Source organism: Benincasa hispida, chromosome 10, assembly GCF_027475165.1.
Source record: "Benincasa hispida cultivar pf3 chromosome 10, pf3_genome.v1.1, whole genome shotgun sequence".
NCBI classification, from domain to species: domain Eukaryota; kingdom Viridiplantae; phylum Streptophyta; class Magnoliopsida; order Cucurbitales; family Cucurbitaceae; genus Benincasa; species Benincasa hispida.
The window spans coordinates 47,065,688-47,088,101 of NC_143487.1; the positions used below are offsets into that span (position 1 = coordinate 47,065,688).

At 38.7% G+C, this 22,414-nt stretch overlaps 2 protein-coding genes across 2 annotated transcripts; one reads left to right on the forward strand and one right to left on the reverse strand.

Moving 5' to 3' along the window:
- Nucleotides 1–700: 700 nt before the first annotated feature.
- On the reverse strand, nucleotides 701–14,790 carry KAK (HECT ubiquitin protein ligase family protein KAK). Its single transcript, XM_039045391.2, has 17 exons — nucleotides 13,425–14,790; nucleotides 12,889–12,999; nucleotides 12,642–12,758; nucleotides 12,063–12,233; nucleotides 11,825–11,986; nucleotides 8,599–8,847; nucleotides 8,387–8,508; nucleotides 6,889–8,311; nucleotides 5,324–5,419; nucleotides 3,502–5,079; nucleotides 3,156–3,380; nucleotides 2,973–3,077; nucleotides 2,164–2,244; nucleotides 1,979–2,047; nucleotides 1,747–1,875; nucleotides 1,351–1,473; nucleotides 701–1,243 (listed from the first exon to the last, which is right to left on the reverse strand). The coding sequence occupies exons 1-17, from the start codon at nucleotides 14,268–14,270 to the stop codon at nucleotides 1,178–1,180; spliced, it is 5,673 nt and encodes a 1,890-aa protein (XP_038901319.1). The 5' UTR covers nucleotides 14,271–14,790; the 3' UTR covers nucleotides 701–1,177.
- A 6,718-nt stretch (nucleotides 14,791–21,508) lies between these two features.
- On the forward strand, nucleotides 21,509–21,892 carry LOC120089109 (uncharacterized). Its single transcript, XM_039046532.1, has one exon. The coding sequence runs from the start codon at nucleotides 21,509–21,511 to the stop codon at nucleotides 21,890–21,892; it is 384 nt and encodes a 127-aa protein (XP_038902460.1).
- The last annotated feature ends 522 nt before the right edge of the window (nucleotides 21,893–22,414 follow it).

Sequence of the window (22,414 nt, forward strand, 5' to 3'; positions counted from 1 at the left end):
TTTCCTCTCCATTTGTTTTTCATTTTGAATATAGTTAATTAATTAATTAATAAATATTAATTTAATAAAAATAATATAAATATTTATTTTAATAAATAAAAAATAATCTATTAAAATATTTACTTTTTACAATAAAGATTGATTAAATGAATGCAATTACCTTTTTCCATAAATTATTAATTAATTAAATAACTATATCTTACACATATCTAATTAATAAACTAAGGTTAGTTAAATTTAATGAGTACAAAATTTACTTTTCAATAATAATAATTAATTACTTGTTTTTAGTACAATTATTTATTGAGACTAATTTTAATTTGATGATTAATTATGAAATATAATGATTGTGATGAATTTTTATTACTTTATTCATTATTAAAATTATAATTATTATGATATTTATTAAATATACCAATTAGTTAATTTTAATAATAAATTATTCAATTTTCTAATTATTATGGATTCTTAATTAATTAATTTTCAACATATCGAATGAAATTTATTGTTTAATTAGATCATCTATTTAATTTCCTAAATTAAATACAAACATAATAAAATTCTAATATTCTAATAGGGAACGCAGTTATCTTTGATTTCAGGCATCCTTTCAAAGGGCCTTAAAAGATAAACTAGAGCCAGTAGAAAGAACAGCCAAATTTCTTGAAAAGGGGGAGAGAAGGCTAGAGAAGCAGCAAAATAAAGAAGGAAGAAGAATATTGAATTGTTTATTTCGCTTTCAATCATTTTTATGACATACATTGTAATGTATCAGCCAATAACCACCCAGGTGCGGAGGGAATCCAACGAATTCCTATTTATTTACATAATAATCTAAAAGTTGGAAACTGAGAAAAGTAGTTCGAAAAATTCCCTCTACGTTTTCCTGAAAATGTGGCCAATAGTTCCGACCAAACATTAACCAGACCGAGAAATACCCATTTGCTCTAACCAAGAGAGCAAATAAACAGGAGCACATGATGAACAGAATGGTTAACATATGAATGTACAAACTCCAAAAGGAAAAAGAACCAAAAAAACCAAGGAACTGCTCTCTGGCGGCGGCTGCCAAAAGTAAGGCACCTTTCACCACCATAACTATTGCAGACAAACACGATCCGTCGACCCGAGTATTGCAAGTTAATAGTATACACAAGTTGTGGTTAGTCCCAAAAACTCATGACAAATCAAACGATCCCTGCCCCTCATTGATCGCATAGATTAGTTTCTTGTACATTATTTCCTGTTCCCACAACACCGACCATTCATTCACATAGTAGAACAGAGCTTCAAAATGTTTTTATCCTCAATTCAAGTTTTTGATAAAAGTAATTGATGAATAATAAGTACCTTGGTCGAGTACGGAGGAAGCTTAAGGTAGTTGGCGCATGTCATGACACTAGGCAAATCATCATCTGCTGATTCAGAAGCCCCTGTCGCGCTGTTTGCCGCATTATTTGCAGTTGATGAGTGCTGAAAAGATCAAAACAGCATTAAAAGCCTTCAATAGAGAAAAAACTATAAAGCATACATGTTCATTGATTCAACGTTAAAAAACGAAAGTAAATATACATGAATACAACCTTCGATAAAACACACACGCAACAAACCAAAACATCAGTTTGGTATTTTACCGAGCTATCACTGATAAGAAATTTCACTAAGGTTGGACGGTACAACCAAGGCAACTTAAAGATCTTACTGTGCATATATTTTCCAAGAATATACTATTCCTTCATACAATACCTTTCTCACAATAGTCAATCTTGGGTTCAACACTGCAAGGCCACCTGGTGGAAGCCTAGGTGCACCTGTAACAAACTGGCAGAATGCTCGCTGCTGCTCTGGTGTGAATTCGCCCATAATCTCAAGAAACTAAGAATGCCATAAGAGACAGACAGCATATGAGGGCCATGTATCAATAATTGATAATCTCATAATTCGACATAATTCTTCAAAAGTTGTGAAAATAGCTCACATTGACTATTGCAGGACTCTTGGCTGTGTATCCATGATCAAATTTAATATGATCAACAAGTGTGTCGAACTGCAAAATATGAGAGAATGTCACTAGTATTTCTACAAGGTAATTTCACAACAAAATGACGTAAGAAGTCCAAAATTGCTGATAATAGTAGGTAACATGAATATTTAGCAGTTCACCTTCCACAATTCTCTACGGCCACACAGCAAATGGTCCAACTCATGAGGAATGAATATGCGTAATGCTGTTATGTCAAATACCTGAATTTCAAACATAAATAATCAAAAAATGGGAGAGAACAGAGAAAACGCATGCACATTAAAGACGGGGGAGAAAAATATGCCGGCATTGTAGGCTACGTAATTTAAAAACTCTGAATTTGCATTGATCAATGATTAATGACATTGAGTAGTAGTCCCACAGGGTAGATCAATTGGCAAAAGATTAACTGGTCCATCTTTGATTTAAGTTTCTTTGTCAACAACAAAATCAAATACCAACAATAATATATATCAACATCAGTATCATAAATTACAAATGATGAATAAATAACAATATTTTCTCTAGTGAACACAATACCATAGGTATCAAAAGAGCACTTGAAGTCCATATTCAGAAAGCTAAAAATTGAATTAGTATATGAACACAGATCAATAACTCATTAGGGGAGAAGTGATTGTTGATTAACCTGTGCAAGGAAAACTGTGAAAAGCCATAAGCCATAATCCGCAATAAGAACGGGAGGCAAGAACGTTATAATACTACACTAAGGTCCACAAATGCAGGAAACATGCGTTTCATCATTCTATTTTTACTGTGGAATCCCCCAATGCAGCAGGCTCAAAATTAAGACCAGTACAAGACTTCACAACATGGTAATTTGAAGACTTGAGCGATATTTAATATCTTGGCAGGGATCTTAAAGGTGTCTTCATCTAATGGAAACATATAACACCAAATTAAATAAAAATATCATTGACGAAGTTACCTGATTGAATCCTGCAGTAAATGCTTCCATTTGCCGCATTATTCCCGTCTTGACAGTTGCATCTAATACCAAGGATATGTACTCCTCCAAGTTATGAATATTAACCTGAAAATTTATCCAATGTTAAAAGAATTTCTTAACCATGAAAAAGAGAGGTGGATAACTTGAGATTTTATAATATACAGTTTCATCTCCTGGTCTCAAAACGTAGTCCGGATAACCAGGAACTGTAAAATCTAAGCAGAGATCTTCAACCGGAATCCCACGGAAAGTCAAGTTGGAAATTGTATTTTGATTATCACCATTTATCGATCCTAAGTACTGTTTCCGGCAAACAAGAGCTTGCAATTCTTGTAAAGTCTTCCCAAGCTCAGCGTCAAATGAGAGGATATCATGTAAATCAAGATCCTGAAAACCGATTCACCACGTTTTGTCACAATGAAAATATTGAAAGCACAATATGCCCAGACGACTTCCAACCATTTAGAGTGACAAAAGAAAAAGTAAGTATATAATACTACTGACTTACTTGACCAAGAACAAGCTTATAAAATGCTGTTGAGAGCGGTAGATCCAATAGTCTTCCATCTTGCAGAGCTTTGGCCATCACACGACCAACAAGCCGGAAATATTCAATAACCTTCGAAAATTGGCTGCCATCCGATGAATCAGCATTTGGTGGCCAAGGTCGAGGAAACAACCCAAGAGGAGATTGAATAATATCAATATTGGCTGCATCAGAAGTAAGCCTAGAGCCACCTTTAGCCTTCCTAACCTGTTCATCTTCACCACTATCCGACTCTTGCAATGAATTAGACCTCCACATTCCAAGTCCAGCCCGCTGCAATTCATGACTTAAAAGTGTGTAGAACTCAAGGGTAGGACCTAATCCAGTTCCCACTTCACCAAAATATTCTACTTCAAGAACAGCCTTCTGGCTAGAATACATCTCCATAACTTTCGCAGCAGAATCTAAAATACGATTACGGGAGACACGGACCTTCTGGCGCTGTAATCTTCCAACCCTTCCCTCCCGTTCATTTACTGTTCCAAGACCATCAGCTCCTTGCTGCTGATGTAACCGATATAATGCACGTGACAGCCCAAATGCGGTTGAATAGAAATACTGCCGGCGAGTCTCAAAAGGAAATAAGAACGGACATGCCTTAGTCAATTGGTAACACCATGAGGGAAGACTCCCACTGCATAGTGCAAGAGCGTCCTGAATTTGTCGAGCCAACTTGGGAGTAAGCTTACTGTTGATAAATTCCTCATGAGGAACCTTACCACCAATTCCACCCAATTCATCAAGTGTAGTGATCTTTCCTTCTGCAAAATGATCAGACACGATCTGTGCCCTTAAGCGTGGAGCAAGCTGATTCAATCCCTCGAGTACACGCAACAAAGATAGTATATCATACGTAGGATTAGATTTGTCAAAATCGCATGGAAGTTTTCCTTGTAAAATACTATCTAAAAGAGACATTTGATGGAACTGAGACTCTGAATTTGAATTGGAAGTCGATACACACTTGGTAGATTTAGATTTTGAGGAGCTTGATTCCCCAGCTAAAACAGCTCTTTCAGATTGATTATCTGCCCTCTGATACGTGATAGTATATATATCACCCCATAAACTGCTCCCATCATTAGATAAGAAATCACTGCCAGCACCGGCAAACCTCTCATCATCGTCTTCATTCAAAACAAGCTGGCGTTGAACAGCTTGGTATATTGTCAAATGCCTATCGAGCTGCTTCTCACCAGAAGAAAAAAGTAATTTTGGGTTATCATTGGAGCTACCAAAAAGAGGACGTCCCTGTGGATCCCGACCTCCACGGAAACCTCTGCCATTAGCTGGTCCAAGCCCAGCCATAGCAGCAGCAGCAAATGACATACCACCCCTCGAACTAAAAGAATTTCCACTCCTATGATCAGGAGAATTAGATCCCCTGACTGCAGCAGCTCTACTGCTAGAGCCAAAAGTTGAATGTATCTGACCATCACTTGTAGCTGGACCAGCATCCCCATCTTCAACTGTGTCACCCAATTTAACATCATGCACCTTTTCAGGCATACAAAGAGGAAGAGAGTCATCCTGCAGCACCTGAATCATAGGAACCAAGAAGGATGAAGGAGAAAGGGTTCAGACAGTTAACATGCTAATAATGTGTTTCCTTAAAAAACAATGAGATTTACATATGATAGAAACTAAGAGAAAAGTGGAACATTTACAGCCTCCTTTTTTTTTTTTTTTTTTTTTTTTTTTTTGCAATATCAATCATTAGATTCCTTGTATGAATGCATCAAATTGTGATATGGAAAGAAAAAAATAATAATTAATTGCATACATCATCGTGGTCATCATCTTCATCATCAGAAATATCATCATCCTCAATCACTAAAGAATCATCAATCTGGATGGAGGATAGGTCCAATTCTTCATCCTACAGAGAATAAGAAACTGACCATCAAAATGAGTTTAACAAAGAAAAGATTGAACATAAGTAATGTTACTATCATGAAAGTTTTAGATTCTTAAACAAATATAAAACAAAGTTGGATCCATGGTTGGAAAACTTATTGCATTTAAGAACATGTTATAAACAAATAACACCTGACCAAGCCAATGACTCAAATAAGGGAATAATAAAATAAACAAAAGTGGTTGACTAAATTATATAGAATGTAAGACCAAATCCACTGAAAAGGTTTTTATTTACAATAAATACTGCAATTGGAACTAACAATTTTTTTTAAGACGCTTAACATTTCATATAGAAAAAGAGAGGAACACAAAAACAGCAAGGAGTTATGTCAATTCAAACTACCAAACTTAAACACCATTAGAACTCAAAGACACAGGTGTACAAACTATAGAACAAACCATGTTTAAGTAAAAGTCATAACAAACTTGGACATCAAAAGTAGGAAGAATTTTTACTAAAAACATTACTAATGGCAGTTTGGATACAATTACTCATGCACCTTCATGTAATTTTCTCAAATTTATTTAATCTCATAATCATGAGCAACCAGTTTAATGTTGCTAATGCTGCTAATGCTAAGAGTTGACTTTTTAAATAAACTTAAATATTAAATTTTAAAATTTAGAAAGAAGAAAAAAAATTGGCGGGTCTGCAAAGTTAACAAAATAGACAACGCAATAACTGATTAAGAACAATCAAGTGCCTGTTAAAAATACGATAACATACATGAACAATCATAAATCTTATATTTATAGGTGAAATTCATTCATCCGTATCAAAATATATCCATAGAATTTATAATACATAAATTCTTTTGAAAGAGGAACTAACAACACTTCTTTTGGATGAGAAGTGTTGGATTATTACTTTTAAAATAAGAACTAACAACACTTCTTTTGGATGAGAAACAGTGAAATAAAATTTATCAAAATTCAGTAAAAAGAAAATAAGTTGAATTTTATTTGCTTCACACACTAGGAGATTTTTTTCTTTTTAGTGCATTTTTGTTTTCTTTATTATTATTATTTTTTTAATAATGCATTTTATTCAGTCATCAACCAATGAATGAATGTTCCATAGCGCTAGGATTTGAAACACATGATGCATTTAGTGAAGAAGAAGAAGCAGAAGAAATCACTCACTTATTCCGACAAAAATCATTAGACAAAAAGAAGGACTAACTTGCAGCATTAAAATCTAATTGTCAACTAAATATTTGCAATACTCATCCAAAACAGCACAATTTTCAAATGGAAATGCGCACATAAAACATATCAACAAATTGCAAATTTATTACGTAACAAAATATACTTAGAAAGATGAATTATTTAGAACCCCATTTAAATTGTCATCTAGTCCTCTAAATTTCTATTTTACCGAGCCATTGGATTTATTGAAATAGTGTTCCCCCTGTTGTGAAAAAGTACCTCAGATGTAGTCTCTCCATTTACGGGCTTCATTTGGGCATCCTTGTCCATAGCTGCTCTTCTACGAGTAGAACTTCTAGTTTGCAGGCCTCTCTTCTCCTCCCAAGCAGGCTTTAGAATAGCTTTCCCCTTCCCCTTTGATATGCTTTTCTCATGTGAAGAAGATTCCTTCCCTGCTCTTTCTCCAATAGTCATCGATGATCTAGACCTAGTAGAGTAACGACGAGTGGTTGAACTGGGGGTTGAATTTATTCCTGATGGAGCAACATTTCCTAGAGGCGTAGCTCCTGAATCTGAGTTTGCACCAGATGCTGAAGGTTTCTGACCAGATTCACTTTTCTGAACTCTAGGCCACAGAAATTCTTCAACAGCTGCTAAACTTGCCAGTGGATCAATCAGAACAATATTTGATGAATAATCACGAAGTGATTTTTCTCCCTGGGCTCGACAAAGTCGCAACTTAAATGGCTGAGATAACACACTAAGCCCAGAGGAAAGCCGCGCACTACCGCTGGATGATCTAGAAGAATGGCTCAAGACAACAGGAAAACGCTCCAACGAGGATAAAGCACTCTGCAGCTTTTGAACTAAGACTGTCATAGGAGCTACCGTCCCCTCGTTAATGCTTGTAGGAAGAGCAACAGAAACAAATGATTTAAATCTTTTAAGCACTTGTTGCCGAAGCTTTGGCAACTCGACTTCCGAAATTCTTCCTTTAGAGAAGTATCCGCAAGAAAAGTAGTTAAGCAAAACTCCGACAACACCACTACCAATAAATTCAAAAGTTGAAACACCATAATCTTTGCCCAATTCAACTAGCATTTCAGATATCACGCCAGTTAAATACTCTTCCTTATTTGTAATAATTTCATCTAGGCGAGACCCTGATGCTTTCAACTTTCCTTTTGATTTATTCTTCTGATCATCAATACCAGCATTCAACTTGACACAAAGATTCTTCAAACGTAAGAGATCATCTGTAACTCCAACTTCAACATCTCCCGGATCTAAAGGGAAGTACTTAGTTTTAAAAGCATTGGCACAGGAACTTACAGAAGTTCGGAGATTAGAATTAATTGACGGAACCTCCACTGAACCCTGTGGAACACCACTTCCAGAGACAGAATTCTTGTTTTCGTCCAGTGAACTTCCATCCGAATTCATATTTCCACTACGCCGCCTATAACGTCGAGTGCGTGATGCAGTTCCAGATGCAGAGTTGTTATCCTTCTCGACAGAAGCCGCTTGGGGAGAAGTATTTTGGTTATTAGCCAAGATAAGCTGGTCAACAGCATAAACAACACCCTCTCGAAGGAACATCTTAGAAAATGTTTCATAAAGCTTTTCCATAAGAATCTCAGCAATTTGGAGAGCAGGAATCAAAATGTGTGGATCTTTCCATGCCAAAACACCAGCTAGAAAACTAAATCAAGAAATGAAAAATTAAGCACACCAACAAAACAAGCCCGGAAATCTTATGCATGATGAAGTTAGATACCTTGCTATATTCGTCACATTCAATAATGACTGTATCATCTCTGGAGTGCTGAAGTACATCAATTTTCCAATTCCTGAGAGACATTTATGACGTACTGGACCATTCACACTGGAACCATAGATCTAATTGACCAAAGAGCTCAATTTCAGTACTAACTGAACCAGAAAAGAACTCTCTTAGGCTCCAAAGTAAGTATAATATGCCATACATACCTGTATTAAAATAGGAAGAAGATCCATTCCAAACTGGAGGAGGAGCTCAGGCTGATCCTTTAAGAGTTTCTCACGAGCTGACACTTCTGGAACACTATCAGTTTGATCTTCTTCTTTCACAGAACCGCTAGTAGATGGCTTCTTGATGACAGGTCCTTTCACAAACAAATTAAAGTTGGGTGGAAAGGAAATAGTTCCTTGAGGTAGAGGAGGTAGAAGCTCATTTGCCAAGTTGACTATCTCAAAAATCTAAACATTTAATAGAAATCAAACTGTTAGAGGATGAGAAAAGAGGTTAAACGCTCAACAGTTAACAAAATCAGAAAAATAACCTCCATTATAGAATATTAGGGTACAATAGATAACTAATGATGAAAAATGGGAGATTGTGGCAATTGAAATTTTTTCAGATAAAAAACTACTTCATAGAAATTTATTGAAAATAAATAATTAATTAAAAACTACATTCAACCACATTGATCAAAAGCCTGGAGTCTATTCAAACACTTGCCATACATGCATTTCTATTGCTTGAACCAAATTAGTTTCCCAGTATCAGCTTTCTGAACAATATGTGATCATTAGATTCAAAATGCTTCCAGCACACTTCTGATTCCGTAATTATAAAAGAATCGGCAATCATGCCTAAAACCATTTAAAGCAACAACCATACCGCAGATCAAGTATCCTTCAAAAATATATATAAATAGCTACATCAACAAATAAATAAGAACGCAGACACGTGAAAATACAATACACACAAGTTTTTTAAAAAATACATTACATACATGATGGAAGTTTTTTATGGAAAAAAAAAGGTAGCAGTTTATGTAATGATATAAAGCTTAGAACATGCATATTTATATTTTAAGTTGATCTTACATTCAACCTTTCAAATCTACTAAAATTTCAAAAAAGTTCTTCCAGTATCAAGATCTAGAACTCAGTTGGTTTCATAACTTGATTTGGACTCTAAAATGTATTTTCTGTTTCTCGTTGTCCTTTTTCCTTCTTGAAAATGAACATCTTTTATCAATTGAAAGAAAGGATACAATGGAAAGAACAAGAGAGTTCAACATCTGAAGCTGAAAAGTACTATTATCCAAAAGGCAAAAACCATCACTAGAAAATTGAATTTCTTGAATTCTTTTCTGTTTCTATTTAAGCATGACTCCCCATAAGAGGGCCTTTCTTCATAGCATTGCACCTTAGAACATGCATATTTATATTTTAAGTTGATCTTACATTCAACCTTTCAAATCTACTAAAATTTCAAAAAAGTTCTTCCAGTATCAAGATCTAGAACTCAGTTGGTTTCATAACTTGATTTGGACTCTAAAATGTATTTTCTGTTTCTCGTTGTCCTTTTTCCTTCTTGAAAATGAACATCTTTTATCAATTGAAAGAAAGGATACAATGGAAAGAACAAGAGAGTTCAACATCTGAAGCTGAAAAGTACTATTATCCAAAAGGCAAAAACCATCACTAGAAAATTGAATTTCTTGAATTCTTTTCTGTTTCTATTTAAGCATGACTCCCCATAAGAGGGCCTTTCTTCATAGCATTGCACCTTAGAACATGCATATTTATATTTTAAGTTGATCTTACATTCAACCTTTCAAATCTACTAAAATTTCAAAAAAGTTCTTCCAGTATCAAGATCTAGAACTCAGTTGGTTTCATAACTTGATTTGGACTCTAAAATGTATTTTCTGTTTCTCGTTGTCCTTTTTCCTTCTTGAAAATGAACATCTTTTATCAATTGAAAGAAAGGATACAATGGAAAGAACAAGAGAGTTCAACATCTGAAGCTGAAAAGTACTATTATCCAAAAGGCAAAAACCATCACTAGAAAATTGAATTTCTTGAATTCTTTTCTGTTTCTATTTAAGCATGACTCCCCATAAGAGGGCCTTTCTTCATAGCATTGCACCTAGGTGCTAGTCACAACCTTGGCACCTTGCTTCGAAGAAGCAAGGTGCTCTTAGGAAGGCATGCTCCTTAAGGGCTTCTTTAGAAGATAAAAATAAACTTAGATGCAAAATCCCTCGCATTTAGGTTTTTATTGTTTTTTTTAAAAAAAAAAAAAAAAAAGAAGTATGTTAATATGAAGTAGAATGATTTCTTTCACCTCAAGCTGCCATCCATTTCATCCTCTTCTATCTTCTTCGCCAATTCACTGCCAATCTCACACAATTCTTCTACTTCTCCAGTAAGCTTGCTCTCTCTCCCCCTCTCTCTTCCTTCCCGCCTCTGATTAGCCCTCTCTCTCTCTGCCAGTCTCTCTTTCTATCTCTCTCTCTCTCCCCTCGCTTATTTTTATCTCTCTCTCCATTTCCCTCCTATCCCTCAATCGGTTCTCCTCCTTTATCTCACCCTGAGTTCCAATTCATAATTAGTAATTCACCTCTGTAATCTTCGCAATTTTTGAAGTCTAAGATTCTAACAATGGGGAATTAAACCATATTTCTCCCCATGAAGGTTTCTTATTGTGTATATACATTTAACTATACTTTTTATACATAGGGTTCATAAGGTAATTGTGCCTCAAGATTTAGAGAGCATTGTGATCAGGATCTGATAGATCTCATAATCAAAGATTAAAATATCAATGTCGATGTCAATATTAAGATTTCAATCTTACATGCGTATCGATAAAATACCGATATCAACGGATATTTTTGTAAGTAAAAACTTTATATAAAATTTACTTAGATTAATGATTTAGTTGCTTTTTCTGAAAATAAGTTATGGATAATGTTATTAGTATTTATATTCATATTGGACTAAACATATGACATTTTCTGTCTTACGAGCATTTATAAAAGATATCAAAGACATCAATGGATCTTTAATATCGATGTCAAACCCTTTGATTTCCGGATATATTGACATGTTGATGGATATTTTAAAAATTGCTCCAAATACAAATCCTAGTAAATGAATAACACCATTAGCTAGGTTGCGAGTTAGTCCCAGTTGGCACATTAACCCTCCATCGCTAGTTTATTCCGTCGCTATGTTAGTTTAGTTAAGTTTCTGTTAGTTGCTACGCTAGTCCAAACACTAGTGGGTTGTAAAAGAGCAAGATAATTATCATTTATGTTTTTTTTGTTACTGTTAGATTATAAATGAGATGGAAAAACCCAAGGGAACAACGAGAGTTGTCTACCCAGGGAAAATGATACCATGCAGAGTGACGACCAGGAAAATTGGCAGAACCTACCTGCTCTTGTGGTCTATTTAAAGCAGGCGAAACAGATGCATTAGTAGACACGCCAGAACCAGATAAGATATCTTTAAGAATCCCACTGATACCAAGAAGCAGCAAAGTTTTTGCACCTAAAGCAGATCCACTTGCACATGTGGAAAGAAGTCGAATTAATCCCTGCATAATTGTGTAGATGTAATCAATACCCTGAAGCACATAACCATCAAAGGATGAAAGCACATTTAGAACTTACTGTGTAAGTCGATGAGCCAAGTGTTGACTGTCCACCTCCAGTACTGCTGGTGGAAATAAGTGAGGCAGCTTGCGTAACAAGTCCATGGTTACATAGTTCATCTAATTTATCAGGAGATGATGCAAAGGCCTCCGCAATACGGGTCAAACAAACTGAAGCATGTTCCAACACCTACCAACAAGAGATTTAGGTGGATAAAGAAAGGAACAAGAGTATCTCACATTTGCTCACTGATTTTCTTTCTTTAATTAAAAAAATAATAATAATAAAATAAATAAATAAATATTTTTTTATTTTAAAAAAAAAAAAACTTGGTTATAGAAAAGGTTAAAAAAAAACACAGGCCTGAGCGAGCAAAAGGACCTCCAAAAACTTCAACAGTAAGAAATAAAATAAATAAATAAACAATAAAAAAGAACATCACAAAAAGGTTTAGCCGCAGGAACACAAGAAATGGTGCAAAGAAGTGCTGAACTTCAGGTTAGAGCCCCTCTCATCCGTCTATAATTGAAGGCAAAGATTTATCTACTACAAAAACCTTGAATCTCAAATTTGTTAACTATGACTAAAGCAACTTACTTTTGCATCATGATACTGAAGAAGGTTTGTCAGCAAGGGAACAGCTTCCATCACAAAGTCAGCTGCGTCTGAAGGAAGCTTCTTGCACATATTAGCAGCAGTGGACAATGCGACTCGCTATAATACAATTTCAACAAAATGATAATATAGTTAACAAGTAAATTATATGAACCCTGATGAACAAAAAGTCCAGTCTTGGATAGTATCCAAAATCTGCATAGCAATAGGGTCCACAGCCATCAGTTACCTGAACTCCTGTAGAGAAGAAATCTAAATATGATAGCACAGCCATAAGAGCACCAGCCCGCAGGCAGGCAGTAGGGTGTTCCTGGGATATCTTCTTTAAAGCTTGCAGGGACTGTTGACAGAAACCTACTTCTATTAGTACCATCATCTCAGAAGTTAAAAAGCATGAACTCACGGAATTTGATGCATAACAACACGGGCAAAGAATTCACGGAACCACCGTGTATTAAGTGTCAAAATGACGCTATTTGGAGTTTCGAGCAGAAAACAACTACTGTGAGTACCTATCAGTTATTAAAAAAAAAAAAAAGAAAAAAAAAAAACGAGACCAAACTGCTTATTCTACAAGACAACATCCAGTCTCACTTCCTCGTGACCACCAAAATGCGTGAGAGCTAGCATTTTTAGCTCCAGTCAGTTATCACGGTAAATATTATGCATTAGTATTTTACAAATCAGCACAGTATAGTTCGCTCTCAACTGGTAACAACTTATTTCCACGTTTCACAAGGACCAAGTCAGATGCAAAGAGCAAACCTGTTCAGCTAGGTCCATGTATTCTATAGTCAGCAATCTAGCACAGAAGCAGGAAACAGCACCATAATGCACGACAGCAGCACATGATGAAGGGAGAACATCGCAGAGATGGGTTAGTGCCCTGGCCGCTAGAAGCATTATATCAGGATTGCTTTCGTGATTAAGTAAGCCAACAAGGATAGGGACAAAGGAATCGACAGAGAAAGTACTTAGAGACTCCTCAGTGCCAATTGAGAGCATCTCACAGAGTTGTGTCAATGCCTCAACCTGCCTCCCTTCTTCTCCATCCGCTCTCAACCCAGATAAGATCTTCTTAAGCCGCCCTCTCTGCTGTGATGACGAAGCCGATGCAATTGCAGAAGATGGAAGTAAATCATCCAATCCAGCACCGAGTTTCCTAAGAAGTCCTTGAAGGGCGCTACTTGCTGTGGATAAATTCTGCTGCAAAACTCCCATTCCTCCTTCACTGTCGTTGTCATCATCCTCCCCACCGCCACTGCCTTCAATATTTAACCCAAAGCTCTGCTCAGCATTTCTTTCTCTATCCCCAATTCTAACCTCGTGTTCCTTCTCCTTCCCCTTATCCGAGTTTTCTTTATCAGAATTCTTCCCACGTCGGCGTGACCCTGATGATTCGTTAGTCGAGTCCATTGGAGTAGTGGTGGCAGACGGTTCCTGGGTTCGAGTAGAGCGAGAACGAGTTGAGATCGAAAGAGTTGATGCAGCAAGATTCGATGAGGAAGCACCAGAAAGACGAGCGCGCTTGTTAGAACGGGTAGTGGGACCAGAAGACGAAGAAGGGGCTGCTGAGGAGGCCTCCGCCCGCTTTCTGCTCCGAGTTTCCATACAAAAACCCAAACCCTCGAATCGATGAGTCGCTCGCCACCGAGCGGCGATCACACAGTTCTTGATCCGAATTTACTACGCATCTGACCAGTACCAAATTAAACAAACCGAAAAGAAAACAACGAACACTAGCTGAACCGAAAACCAGCTAAGTCCTCACACAACCCCCCTCAATTCGAAAACCCTAGATTCCCCTTACCCCTATAGAGAAAAAGAATGTGAATCCACGGCAAGAGAAACAAGAAATCAGGAATTGCTCATAAACCCTTCAGAGCAATGGAAAGTAAAGAAATCAAAAACCAAATTACAACACCTAGAACACAACGCCCATCGAAATGTAAAGGAGAAATCGGTGAAACGCCGGTGATTGGATAGAAGGCGTGGTAGCGTTTGAAATCTGAGTTAAGAATTGAATTACGTAAAAACAAAGGGGGTCCCCTCAGGAATGGAGAAGGGGAAAATGGAAGGAAAGCCCTAGGGACGAAGAAAAGAAAACGTAGAAGAAGATGAAATGGGAACTAATTCTTCCTATTATAGTGTGTTTTTTTTTCTTTTAGAGAATAATTTTAATTTTATTTTCACAATATAAATTTATATATTATATATTAATTTCATTTATTTTGTGTAATGACGAGGATGAGGTTCCACATTTTGCATGGCGGTGATTGTGATTGTGAGTACAAAATATACCAAACTCCTCCGCTTTGTTCCGTCGCCGACGTCCAAAACCCTCCTTCAAAACTGCCACGTTTGTCTCGAGGGAAAAACAATGTGTTAAAATTTGGGTTGATAAAGTTCGGAAAATTATTAGGGTTAAATTATAAAAAAAAATATCCTCGTGTTGTTAGTTTTGGATGGAAATTGCAACGTCCTAAAATTTAGGTAATTTTAAATTAATTAGTGAAATTAATCATTTCTTTTATTTAAAAGCCAAAGTTTAGAATTTAAATATTTTATTAGTGGTTTGAGTTTTTTTTTGGGAAAAGGAGTTGGGGTTGTTATATTTATTTATTTATTTTGTTTTTATCTATTTATTTTTGTTTGTTTTGCCTTTTCCTAAAAAGAAGTAGGGAAGGGTTTGGTTATTTTTAAATAGGGAGACATCAGGAAGCGTGCAGTAGAGAAAAAAAAGAAATCTTCTTCCTCTCCTTCTCCCACCGGCGCCACCCTCTCCAAGTTTCCTTTACCTGCCTTTTTTTCTTTTTCTAGCCGCAAGGAGCCCACCGCTAGTCGTAGCCGCCGTCGATCGCGTACCAGAAGGCGTCGCCATTCATCGTCGACTCGAAGTCGAGTTCGTCCAACCGCCGCCAATGCCACGCGTCCTCGCATCAACTCGTCGTTCCAGATTCGTGTCAGCTGCCTCCGTCGACCTCAACTAGGGCCACTGTCACTGTGAAGATGCGAGCCGCGCCATCCGCAACCGACCTCAGCTGCGCCCTATCGTCATCGTCAAGGTCGTCGACATCTGCGGCAGTAGTCGTCCATACGGCGTCGGCCTGCTCGTGTGTCCTCTATTTGCATACTGTAGGGTAAGAACTTGGTTATTTTGGTCAATTCTTTTGAGGTTCTTGAAATATTTTGGATATTTAATGAAATCTTGGCTTGACGTTTGGTCCAATGTTGAATTAGGAGACTGGAATGGAGGTTATGAGGCGTTGTAGCAACCGCAAAAGCCTTCATTGATTTTTTGTTGGCAAGTTTTGGGGGTAAGTTGTGTGAGGATTGCTGAATTAATTTGTTTAGATTTTGGGGATTCGCCCCACAAATTGAACTGTGTGTTGTGGTTGGTGTCAGGGGCTTTGACTCAAGCCTTTGCAGTTTTAGGAGGGAGTTTCAGCTATTTGTTTTCTTTTGCGTGGGCCTAAACCCAAGGTAAGCGGTTTACTAACGGTTGCCCTCGACCCTAAGCATGCTTACCACTGGTTCTATTTAGAATGAAATATCTTGATATGTCTGTCTATGGATGGGTGAATTGTGAACGGTTATGTAGTCTTAGCATGTTTTACGATGTTGGATGAATGTTTATGTCTGTATGAGATTACAGTGACTGTTAGTGTTGCCACTGGGTTGTGCACATCGCATATTGTGAGCCTTCAGGCCCACACCCTATGCTTATGTACGGTGTCCTTTTGGGACCACCACTTATATTTATGTTTTTGCCCTCTGGGGTCAATACTTATGAAAGCGTGCCTTCGAGTTCGCCCCTTATGCCTATGCCTATGCCTATAATTTCGTTGTGCACTTGTGTCCCAATGGAAAGACTAACAGATCACTAAGTGGGCCCAGTAGTGGGTTGCTTACTGAGTATACTTTTATACTCATCATTTTCCTTTCATGTTTTTCAGCTAAAGGTAAAGATAGACCGACGCATGACAAGAGAGATCCGTGACCTGACCATTTGGACGAGTTGTTGCTTCCGCATTTAGGTTTCATGTAATAGAGTCTGGTTTAGGAGTCAGGCATTTTAAAATATTATGAAATATTCCTTGATTTTATTTATTGATTTATTTAATTGTATTTATTTTAAAGTTGGGTTAGGGGTACCCCAAACGGTATTTTTTAGGCTTTCTCTTATTTGTTTATTTGAGCATTATTTAATTAAATAAAAAAATTGTCTCTTTTACTTAATTATTCTTTGAGAAAATGTATTGCTAAGCCTATGCATGCATAAAGTAACGTCCTAGAAATTTAGGTCGTTATAGTTAGTATCAGAGCCTAAGTTTTAGGTTCTGTAGACTGACTTACATCGTGAGTCCAAACTATTCCTTATGGCCACAAATGGATCTCTCGTCATCGCCAGGTATATCGTTTAAAGTTCTTTAGGGAAATATGTATGAAATCTTACCTGTTGTGCAGTCATTTGATGGTTTACCTTGCTAGCGTTTATTAAAGTGTTACGTGTGGTTATCAGATATGGCACCACGAACTAGAGGAAGAACAGTCGAGGTAAGAAAGTAGTTGGGGAGTGGAACCCTGACATACAAGACTCTAAGGTGCAGAGTCAAGAACTGTTGGACTCACCACCTCGTGACCCTTTTGGGCCAACCTAGCAGAGAGTTAGACCAAGAAGCGGGCCTCGAACTTCAACTATGGCCCCCCTAGGACCATCATCCTCAGAAACGTCAGTAGAGTATACGGTCATGGCTACAGCTATTGGGAATGTCATTACACAGGCCGTATTAGGACAGTTAAAGGATATGGTGGTCGAGCAGATAACTCAGCACGCACAGCAGCAACAGGTGCCATCCTCGTCGGCCCCATTACCACAAGTTCAGAATCAAAATAGGGCCACGAATCGGACTGTGGCAGGCCCTTCCTTGGAAGTCGAATATCTACGGCACTTCAAGAAGTATGATCCCTCGGCGTTCAACGGGTCCCTAAAAGACCTTACAAACGCAGAGTTGTGGTTGTCCACTGTGGAGGGGATTTCTCAGTACACGAGGTGTCCAGAGGAGCATAAGCTGCAGTGTACAGCTTTTGTTCTCATCGATAATGCCAAGCGCTAGTGACGCTCAACTGAGAGAATGATAGAAGCCAGTGGAGGCCAAGCCATGTGAGACCAGTTCAAGGAACGGTTGTACGAGAAGTACTTCCCTACTCACGTGATGTACAACAAGCAGGCTGAGTTTATGAATCTGAAGTAGAGGATCATGACAGTAGAAGAGTATGAGGAGAAGTTTGACATGTTGTCTTGCTTCGCCCCTGATCTGATGTCTACTAAAGCAAAAAGGGTTGAAAGATTTGTACAAGGACTTTGGGATGGGGTGCGAGGTATTGTGCAAGCTCTAGAGCCTCCCACCTAAGCTGCAGCTTTCGGAGCGACAACACGTGTGGGCTGTCCTTCAGGAATAGAGTTCCTGAAGTCCTTAACGGAGGAACCTGCCCCAGGCCAGAAGAGAAAAGCTGAGCAAAAAGCTCTGGGACTTCCGTAGAAGGTTCAGAGTACAAACAGATCGTTAGGGCATGCCCAACGGCAAGCTACTGCTTTAGGAGGAGTTTAGAGGGAAAGACTAGTGTGCAAGTCGTGCGGGAAGCATCATCAAGGACGCTGTCTGATTAGCACAGGGACTTGTTTTAGATGTAAACAGACAGGGCATACTGCGGACCAATGCCCTAGTAGTGGTTCCGAAAGTACAGGGGGTCACCCTCCGAGTTTGCATCAGGGTAGTTCAAATCGACAGCAGCAGCAGAGTCGGGTCTATGCCACAAGTCGTCAGGAAGCTGAGCATTCGGAAACAGTAGTGACAGGTACGCTCCCAATCTTAGGGCACTATGCCTTGGCATTATTTGACTTTGACTCGTCTCACTCTTTCATTTCATCGTTATTCGTAAAGCATGTTATGTTAGTTTTAGAACCCATTGGGTTATGTTTTATCAGTATCTACATCGTCAAGGGAAATTATGATAGAAAGTGAAAAGATAAAAGCGTGTCAGTTAGAAACAACAAATCACACCCTTGATGTGACTCTAATAGTGTTAGACATGCGTGACTTTAATGTAATTCTGGGCATGGATTGGTTGGTTGTCAACCATGCTAGCATAGACTGTTTTCGTAAGGAGGTGATTTTTAACCCCCCTAGGGAAGCAAGTTTTAAGTTCAAGGGAGGCCAGGACGATAGTTTTGCCCAAGGTGATTTCAACAGTAAAGGCCAAGAGGTTGATTAACCAAGGTGTCTGGAGTATCTTGGCTAGCGTAGTTGACACAAGAGAAATCGAGATTGCTCTAACCTCTAAGCTGGTTGTGAAAGATTATCTTAATGTGTTTCCAGAAAAACTTCCAGGGTTGCCTCCACCAAGAGAGATTGATTTTGCGATCGAGTTGGAGCCGGACACTGTTCTCATATCCAAAGCTCCATATAAAATGGCTTCGGCCGAATTGAAAGAATTGAAGGTCTAGCTGCAGGAACTGCTTGATAAAGGGTTTATACGACCCAGTGTCTCTTTGTGGGGTGCACCAATTTTGTTTGTGAAGAAAAAGGATGGATTGTTATGTTTATGTATAGACTACAGAAAGTTGAATAAGATGACCATCAAGAACAAGTACCTACTTCCTAGGATCGATGACCTGTTTGACTAGCTACAGGGTGCTACTGTATTTTTCAAGATTGACCTACGATCAGGTTACCATCAGCTGAGGATCAGGGACAGTGATATCCCGAAGATTGCATTCCGATCCAGATATGGGCATTAAGAGTTCATTGTAATGTCTTTTGGTTTAACCAATGCTCCAGTGGTATTCATGGATTTGATGAACAAGGTGTTCAGGGATTTCCTGGATACCTTTGTAATTGTTTTCATTGATGACATATTGGTCTATTTCAATACAGAGGTGAAACACGAGGAAAATCTTCGGAAAGTCCTAGGAATGTTGAGGGAAAACAAACTGTATGCAAGGTTTTCTAAGTATGAGTTTTGGCTACGAAAGGTGTTCTTTCTTGGGCACGTGGTGTCGAATGACGGGGTTTTAGTGGATCCAGCTAAGATTGAGGCCGTTACAAATTGGCCCCACCCTACAACGGTCAGTGAGGTGCGCAGTTTCTTGGGGTTGGTTGGGTACTATCGTAGGTTTGTAGAGAATTTCTCTAGCATGGCCACGCCGTTGACTCGCTAACCAGGAAGGGAGCTTCGTTTGTTTGGAGCAAAGCTTGCGAGGACAGTTTTCAAGACCTCAAGTAAAGGTTGGTTTCAGCACCGGTTCTCATGGTGCCAGATGGCTCCGGGTATTTCGTGGTCTACAGTGATGCTTTTAAGAAGGGTTTGGGTTGTGTGCTTATGCAGCATGGTAGAGTGGTCGTCTATGCCTCCCGCTAGTTAAAAAACCACGAGCGAAACTATCCTATTCACGACCTGAAACTGGTAGCGCTGGTGTTTGCCCTGAAGATCTGGAGGCACTACTTGTATAGGAAAAGGATCCAGGTTTTCACCGACAACAAGAGTCTGAAATACTTCTTGACCCAGAAAGAGTTGAACATGAGGCAGCGCAAGTGGATCGAGTTGGTAAAGAATTACGATTGCAAGATCCTCTACCACCCTGGTAAGGCGAATGTGGTAGCTGATGCCCTCAGTCAGAAGACCGCTCATTCGACCGCCTTGATCACTAGGCAGGTTCAATTGTGTAAGGATCTGGAGCGAGCTGAGATTGCGATGGCAGTGGGGGAAGTCACTTCGCAGCTAGCCCAGTTGACAGTACGACCAACATTGAGGCAGAAGATTATTGTGGCACAGCAAGATGATCTGAACCTTGTTCAGAAGTGTCTTTAGGTTAGGTTAAGCCAAGCCAGCGAATTTTCCATATCGATGGACCAAGGCCTTCTGTATCAGGGGCAGTTATGTGTACCTACAGATGATGGCCTGAAGGGGGAATTGTTGACAAAAGCTCACAACTTCCCATTCTCGATGCATCCAGGCAATACCAAAATGTACCAAGACTTGAAGTGGTATTACTGGTGACCTAATATGAAAATGGAGATAGCCGACTATGTCAGCAGATGTTTAGTCTGTCAACAGGTGAAGGCCTCAAGGCAGAAGATAGCAGGCTTGCTACAGTCATTGGATGTGCCAGAATGGAAATGGGAGAGCGTGGCTATGGATTTCATTACGGGTTTGCCCAAGACAGTAAAGGGCTTCTCAGTGATTTTGCTCATGATAGACAGGCTTACTAAGGTGGCAATTTTATTCCAGGGAAGCCCACGTACGCGATGAGTAAGTGGGCCCAGCTATATATGAAAGAGATAGTAAGATTGCATGGTGTGCCAGTGTCAATTGTGTCCAACAGGGACCCTCGTTTTACCTTCAATTTTTGGAAGAGCCTCCAGGCAGCGTTGGAGATGCAGTTAAACTTCAGTACAGCCTTCCACCCCCAGACGGATAGGCAAAAAGAACTCTTGAATTAAATGTTGGAGGACATGTTGCACACTTGTGCATTAAAGTTCTCAGGGAGTTGGGACTCCCACTTGCATTTGGAAAAGTTTGCTTATAATAATAGCTATCAGGCCACCATTAGCATGTCGCCATTTGAAGCTCTTTACGGTATAGGTTGTAGGTCTCATGTTTGTTGGGGTGGGGTTAGGGAGAGGAAACTGATGAGAACTGAGTTAGTGGAGTTGACGAATGAAGCCATGTAGAAGATCAGGGTTCGAATGCTAGCAGCGTAGAGTAGACAGAAAAGCTACGCTGACGTTAGGCATAAAGACCTTGAGTTCGAGACAGGTGACAAATTGTTCCTAAAAGTGGCGCCAATGAAGGGTGTTCTGAGATTCGAAAAGAAGGGTAAGCTAAGTCTGTGTTTTGTAGGGCCATTCGAGATCTTGGAGCGAGTCGGCCCTGTGGCTTACCGTTTGGCTTTACCATCGTCTCTCTTCGGGGTCCATAATGTTTTTCATGTCTCAATGCTAAGGAAGTATTTAACGGACCCGTCTCATGTGGTGGACTTTGAGCCCTTGCAACTGAATGAAAACTTAAGTAACGAAGAGAAACCTACGCAAATTGTGGCCAAGAAGGTGAAAGTTTTGCGCAACAGGGAGGTGCCACTGGTGAAGGTGTTATGGAAGAACCATCAGTTTGAGGAAGCAACTTGGGAGCGAGAGGACGAGAAGAGAACACTACATCCAGAGCTCTTCTAGGATTAGAACTTTCGAGGATGAAAGTTTCTTAAGGAGGGAAGGTCGTAACGTCCCAAAATCTAGGTAAGATTTAAATTAATTCGTGGAATTAATCGTTTGTTTTATTTAAAGGCCAAAGTTTAGGATTTAAATATTTTATTAGTGGTTTAAGTTTTTTTGGGAAAAGAAGTTGGGGGTTGTTATATTTATTATTATTATTATTTTTTTGTTTTGCCTTTTCCTAAAAAGAAGTAGGGTTAAGGGTTCGGTTATTTTTAAATAGGGAGACCTCGAAAAGTATGCAGTAGAGAAAAAAAAAATCTTCTTATTCTTCTTCTCCTTCTCTTACCGGCGCTGCCCTCTCCAAGTTTCCTCTCCCTGCCGTTTTTTTCTTTTTTTAGCCGCAAGGAGCCCACCGCTAGCCGTAGCCACCGTCGATCGTGCACCAGAAAGCGTCTCCGTTCGTCGTCGACTTGAAGTCGCGTTCATCCAGTCGTCGCCAATGCCACGCGTCCCTACATCAACTCGTTGTTCCAGATTCGT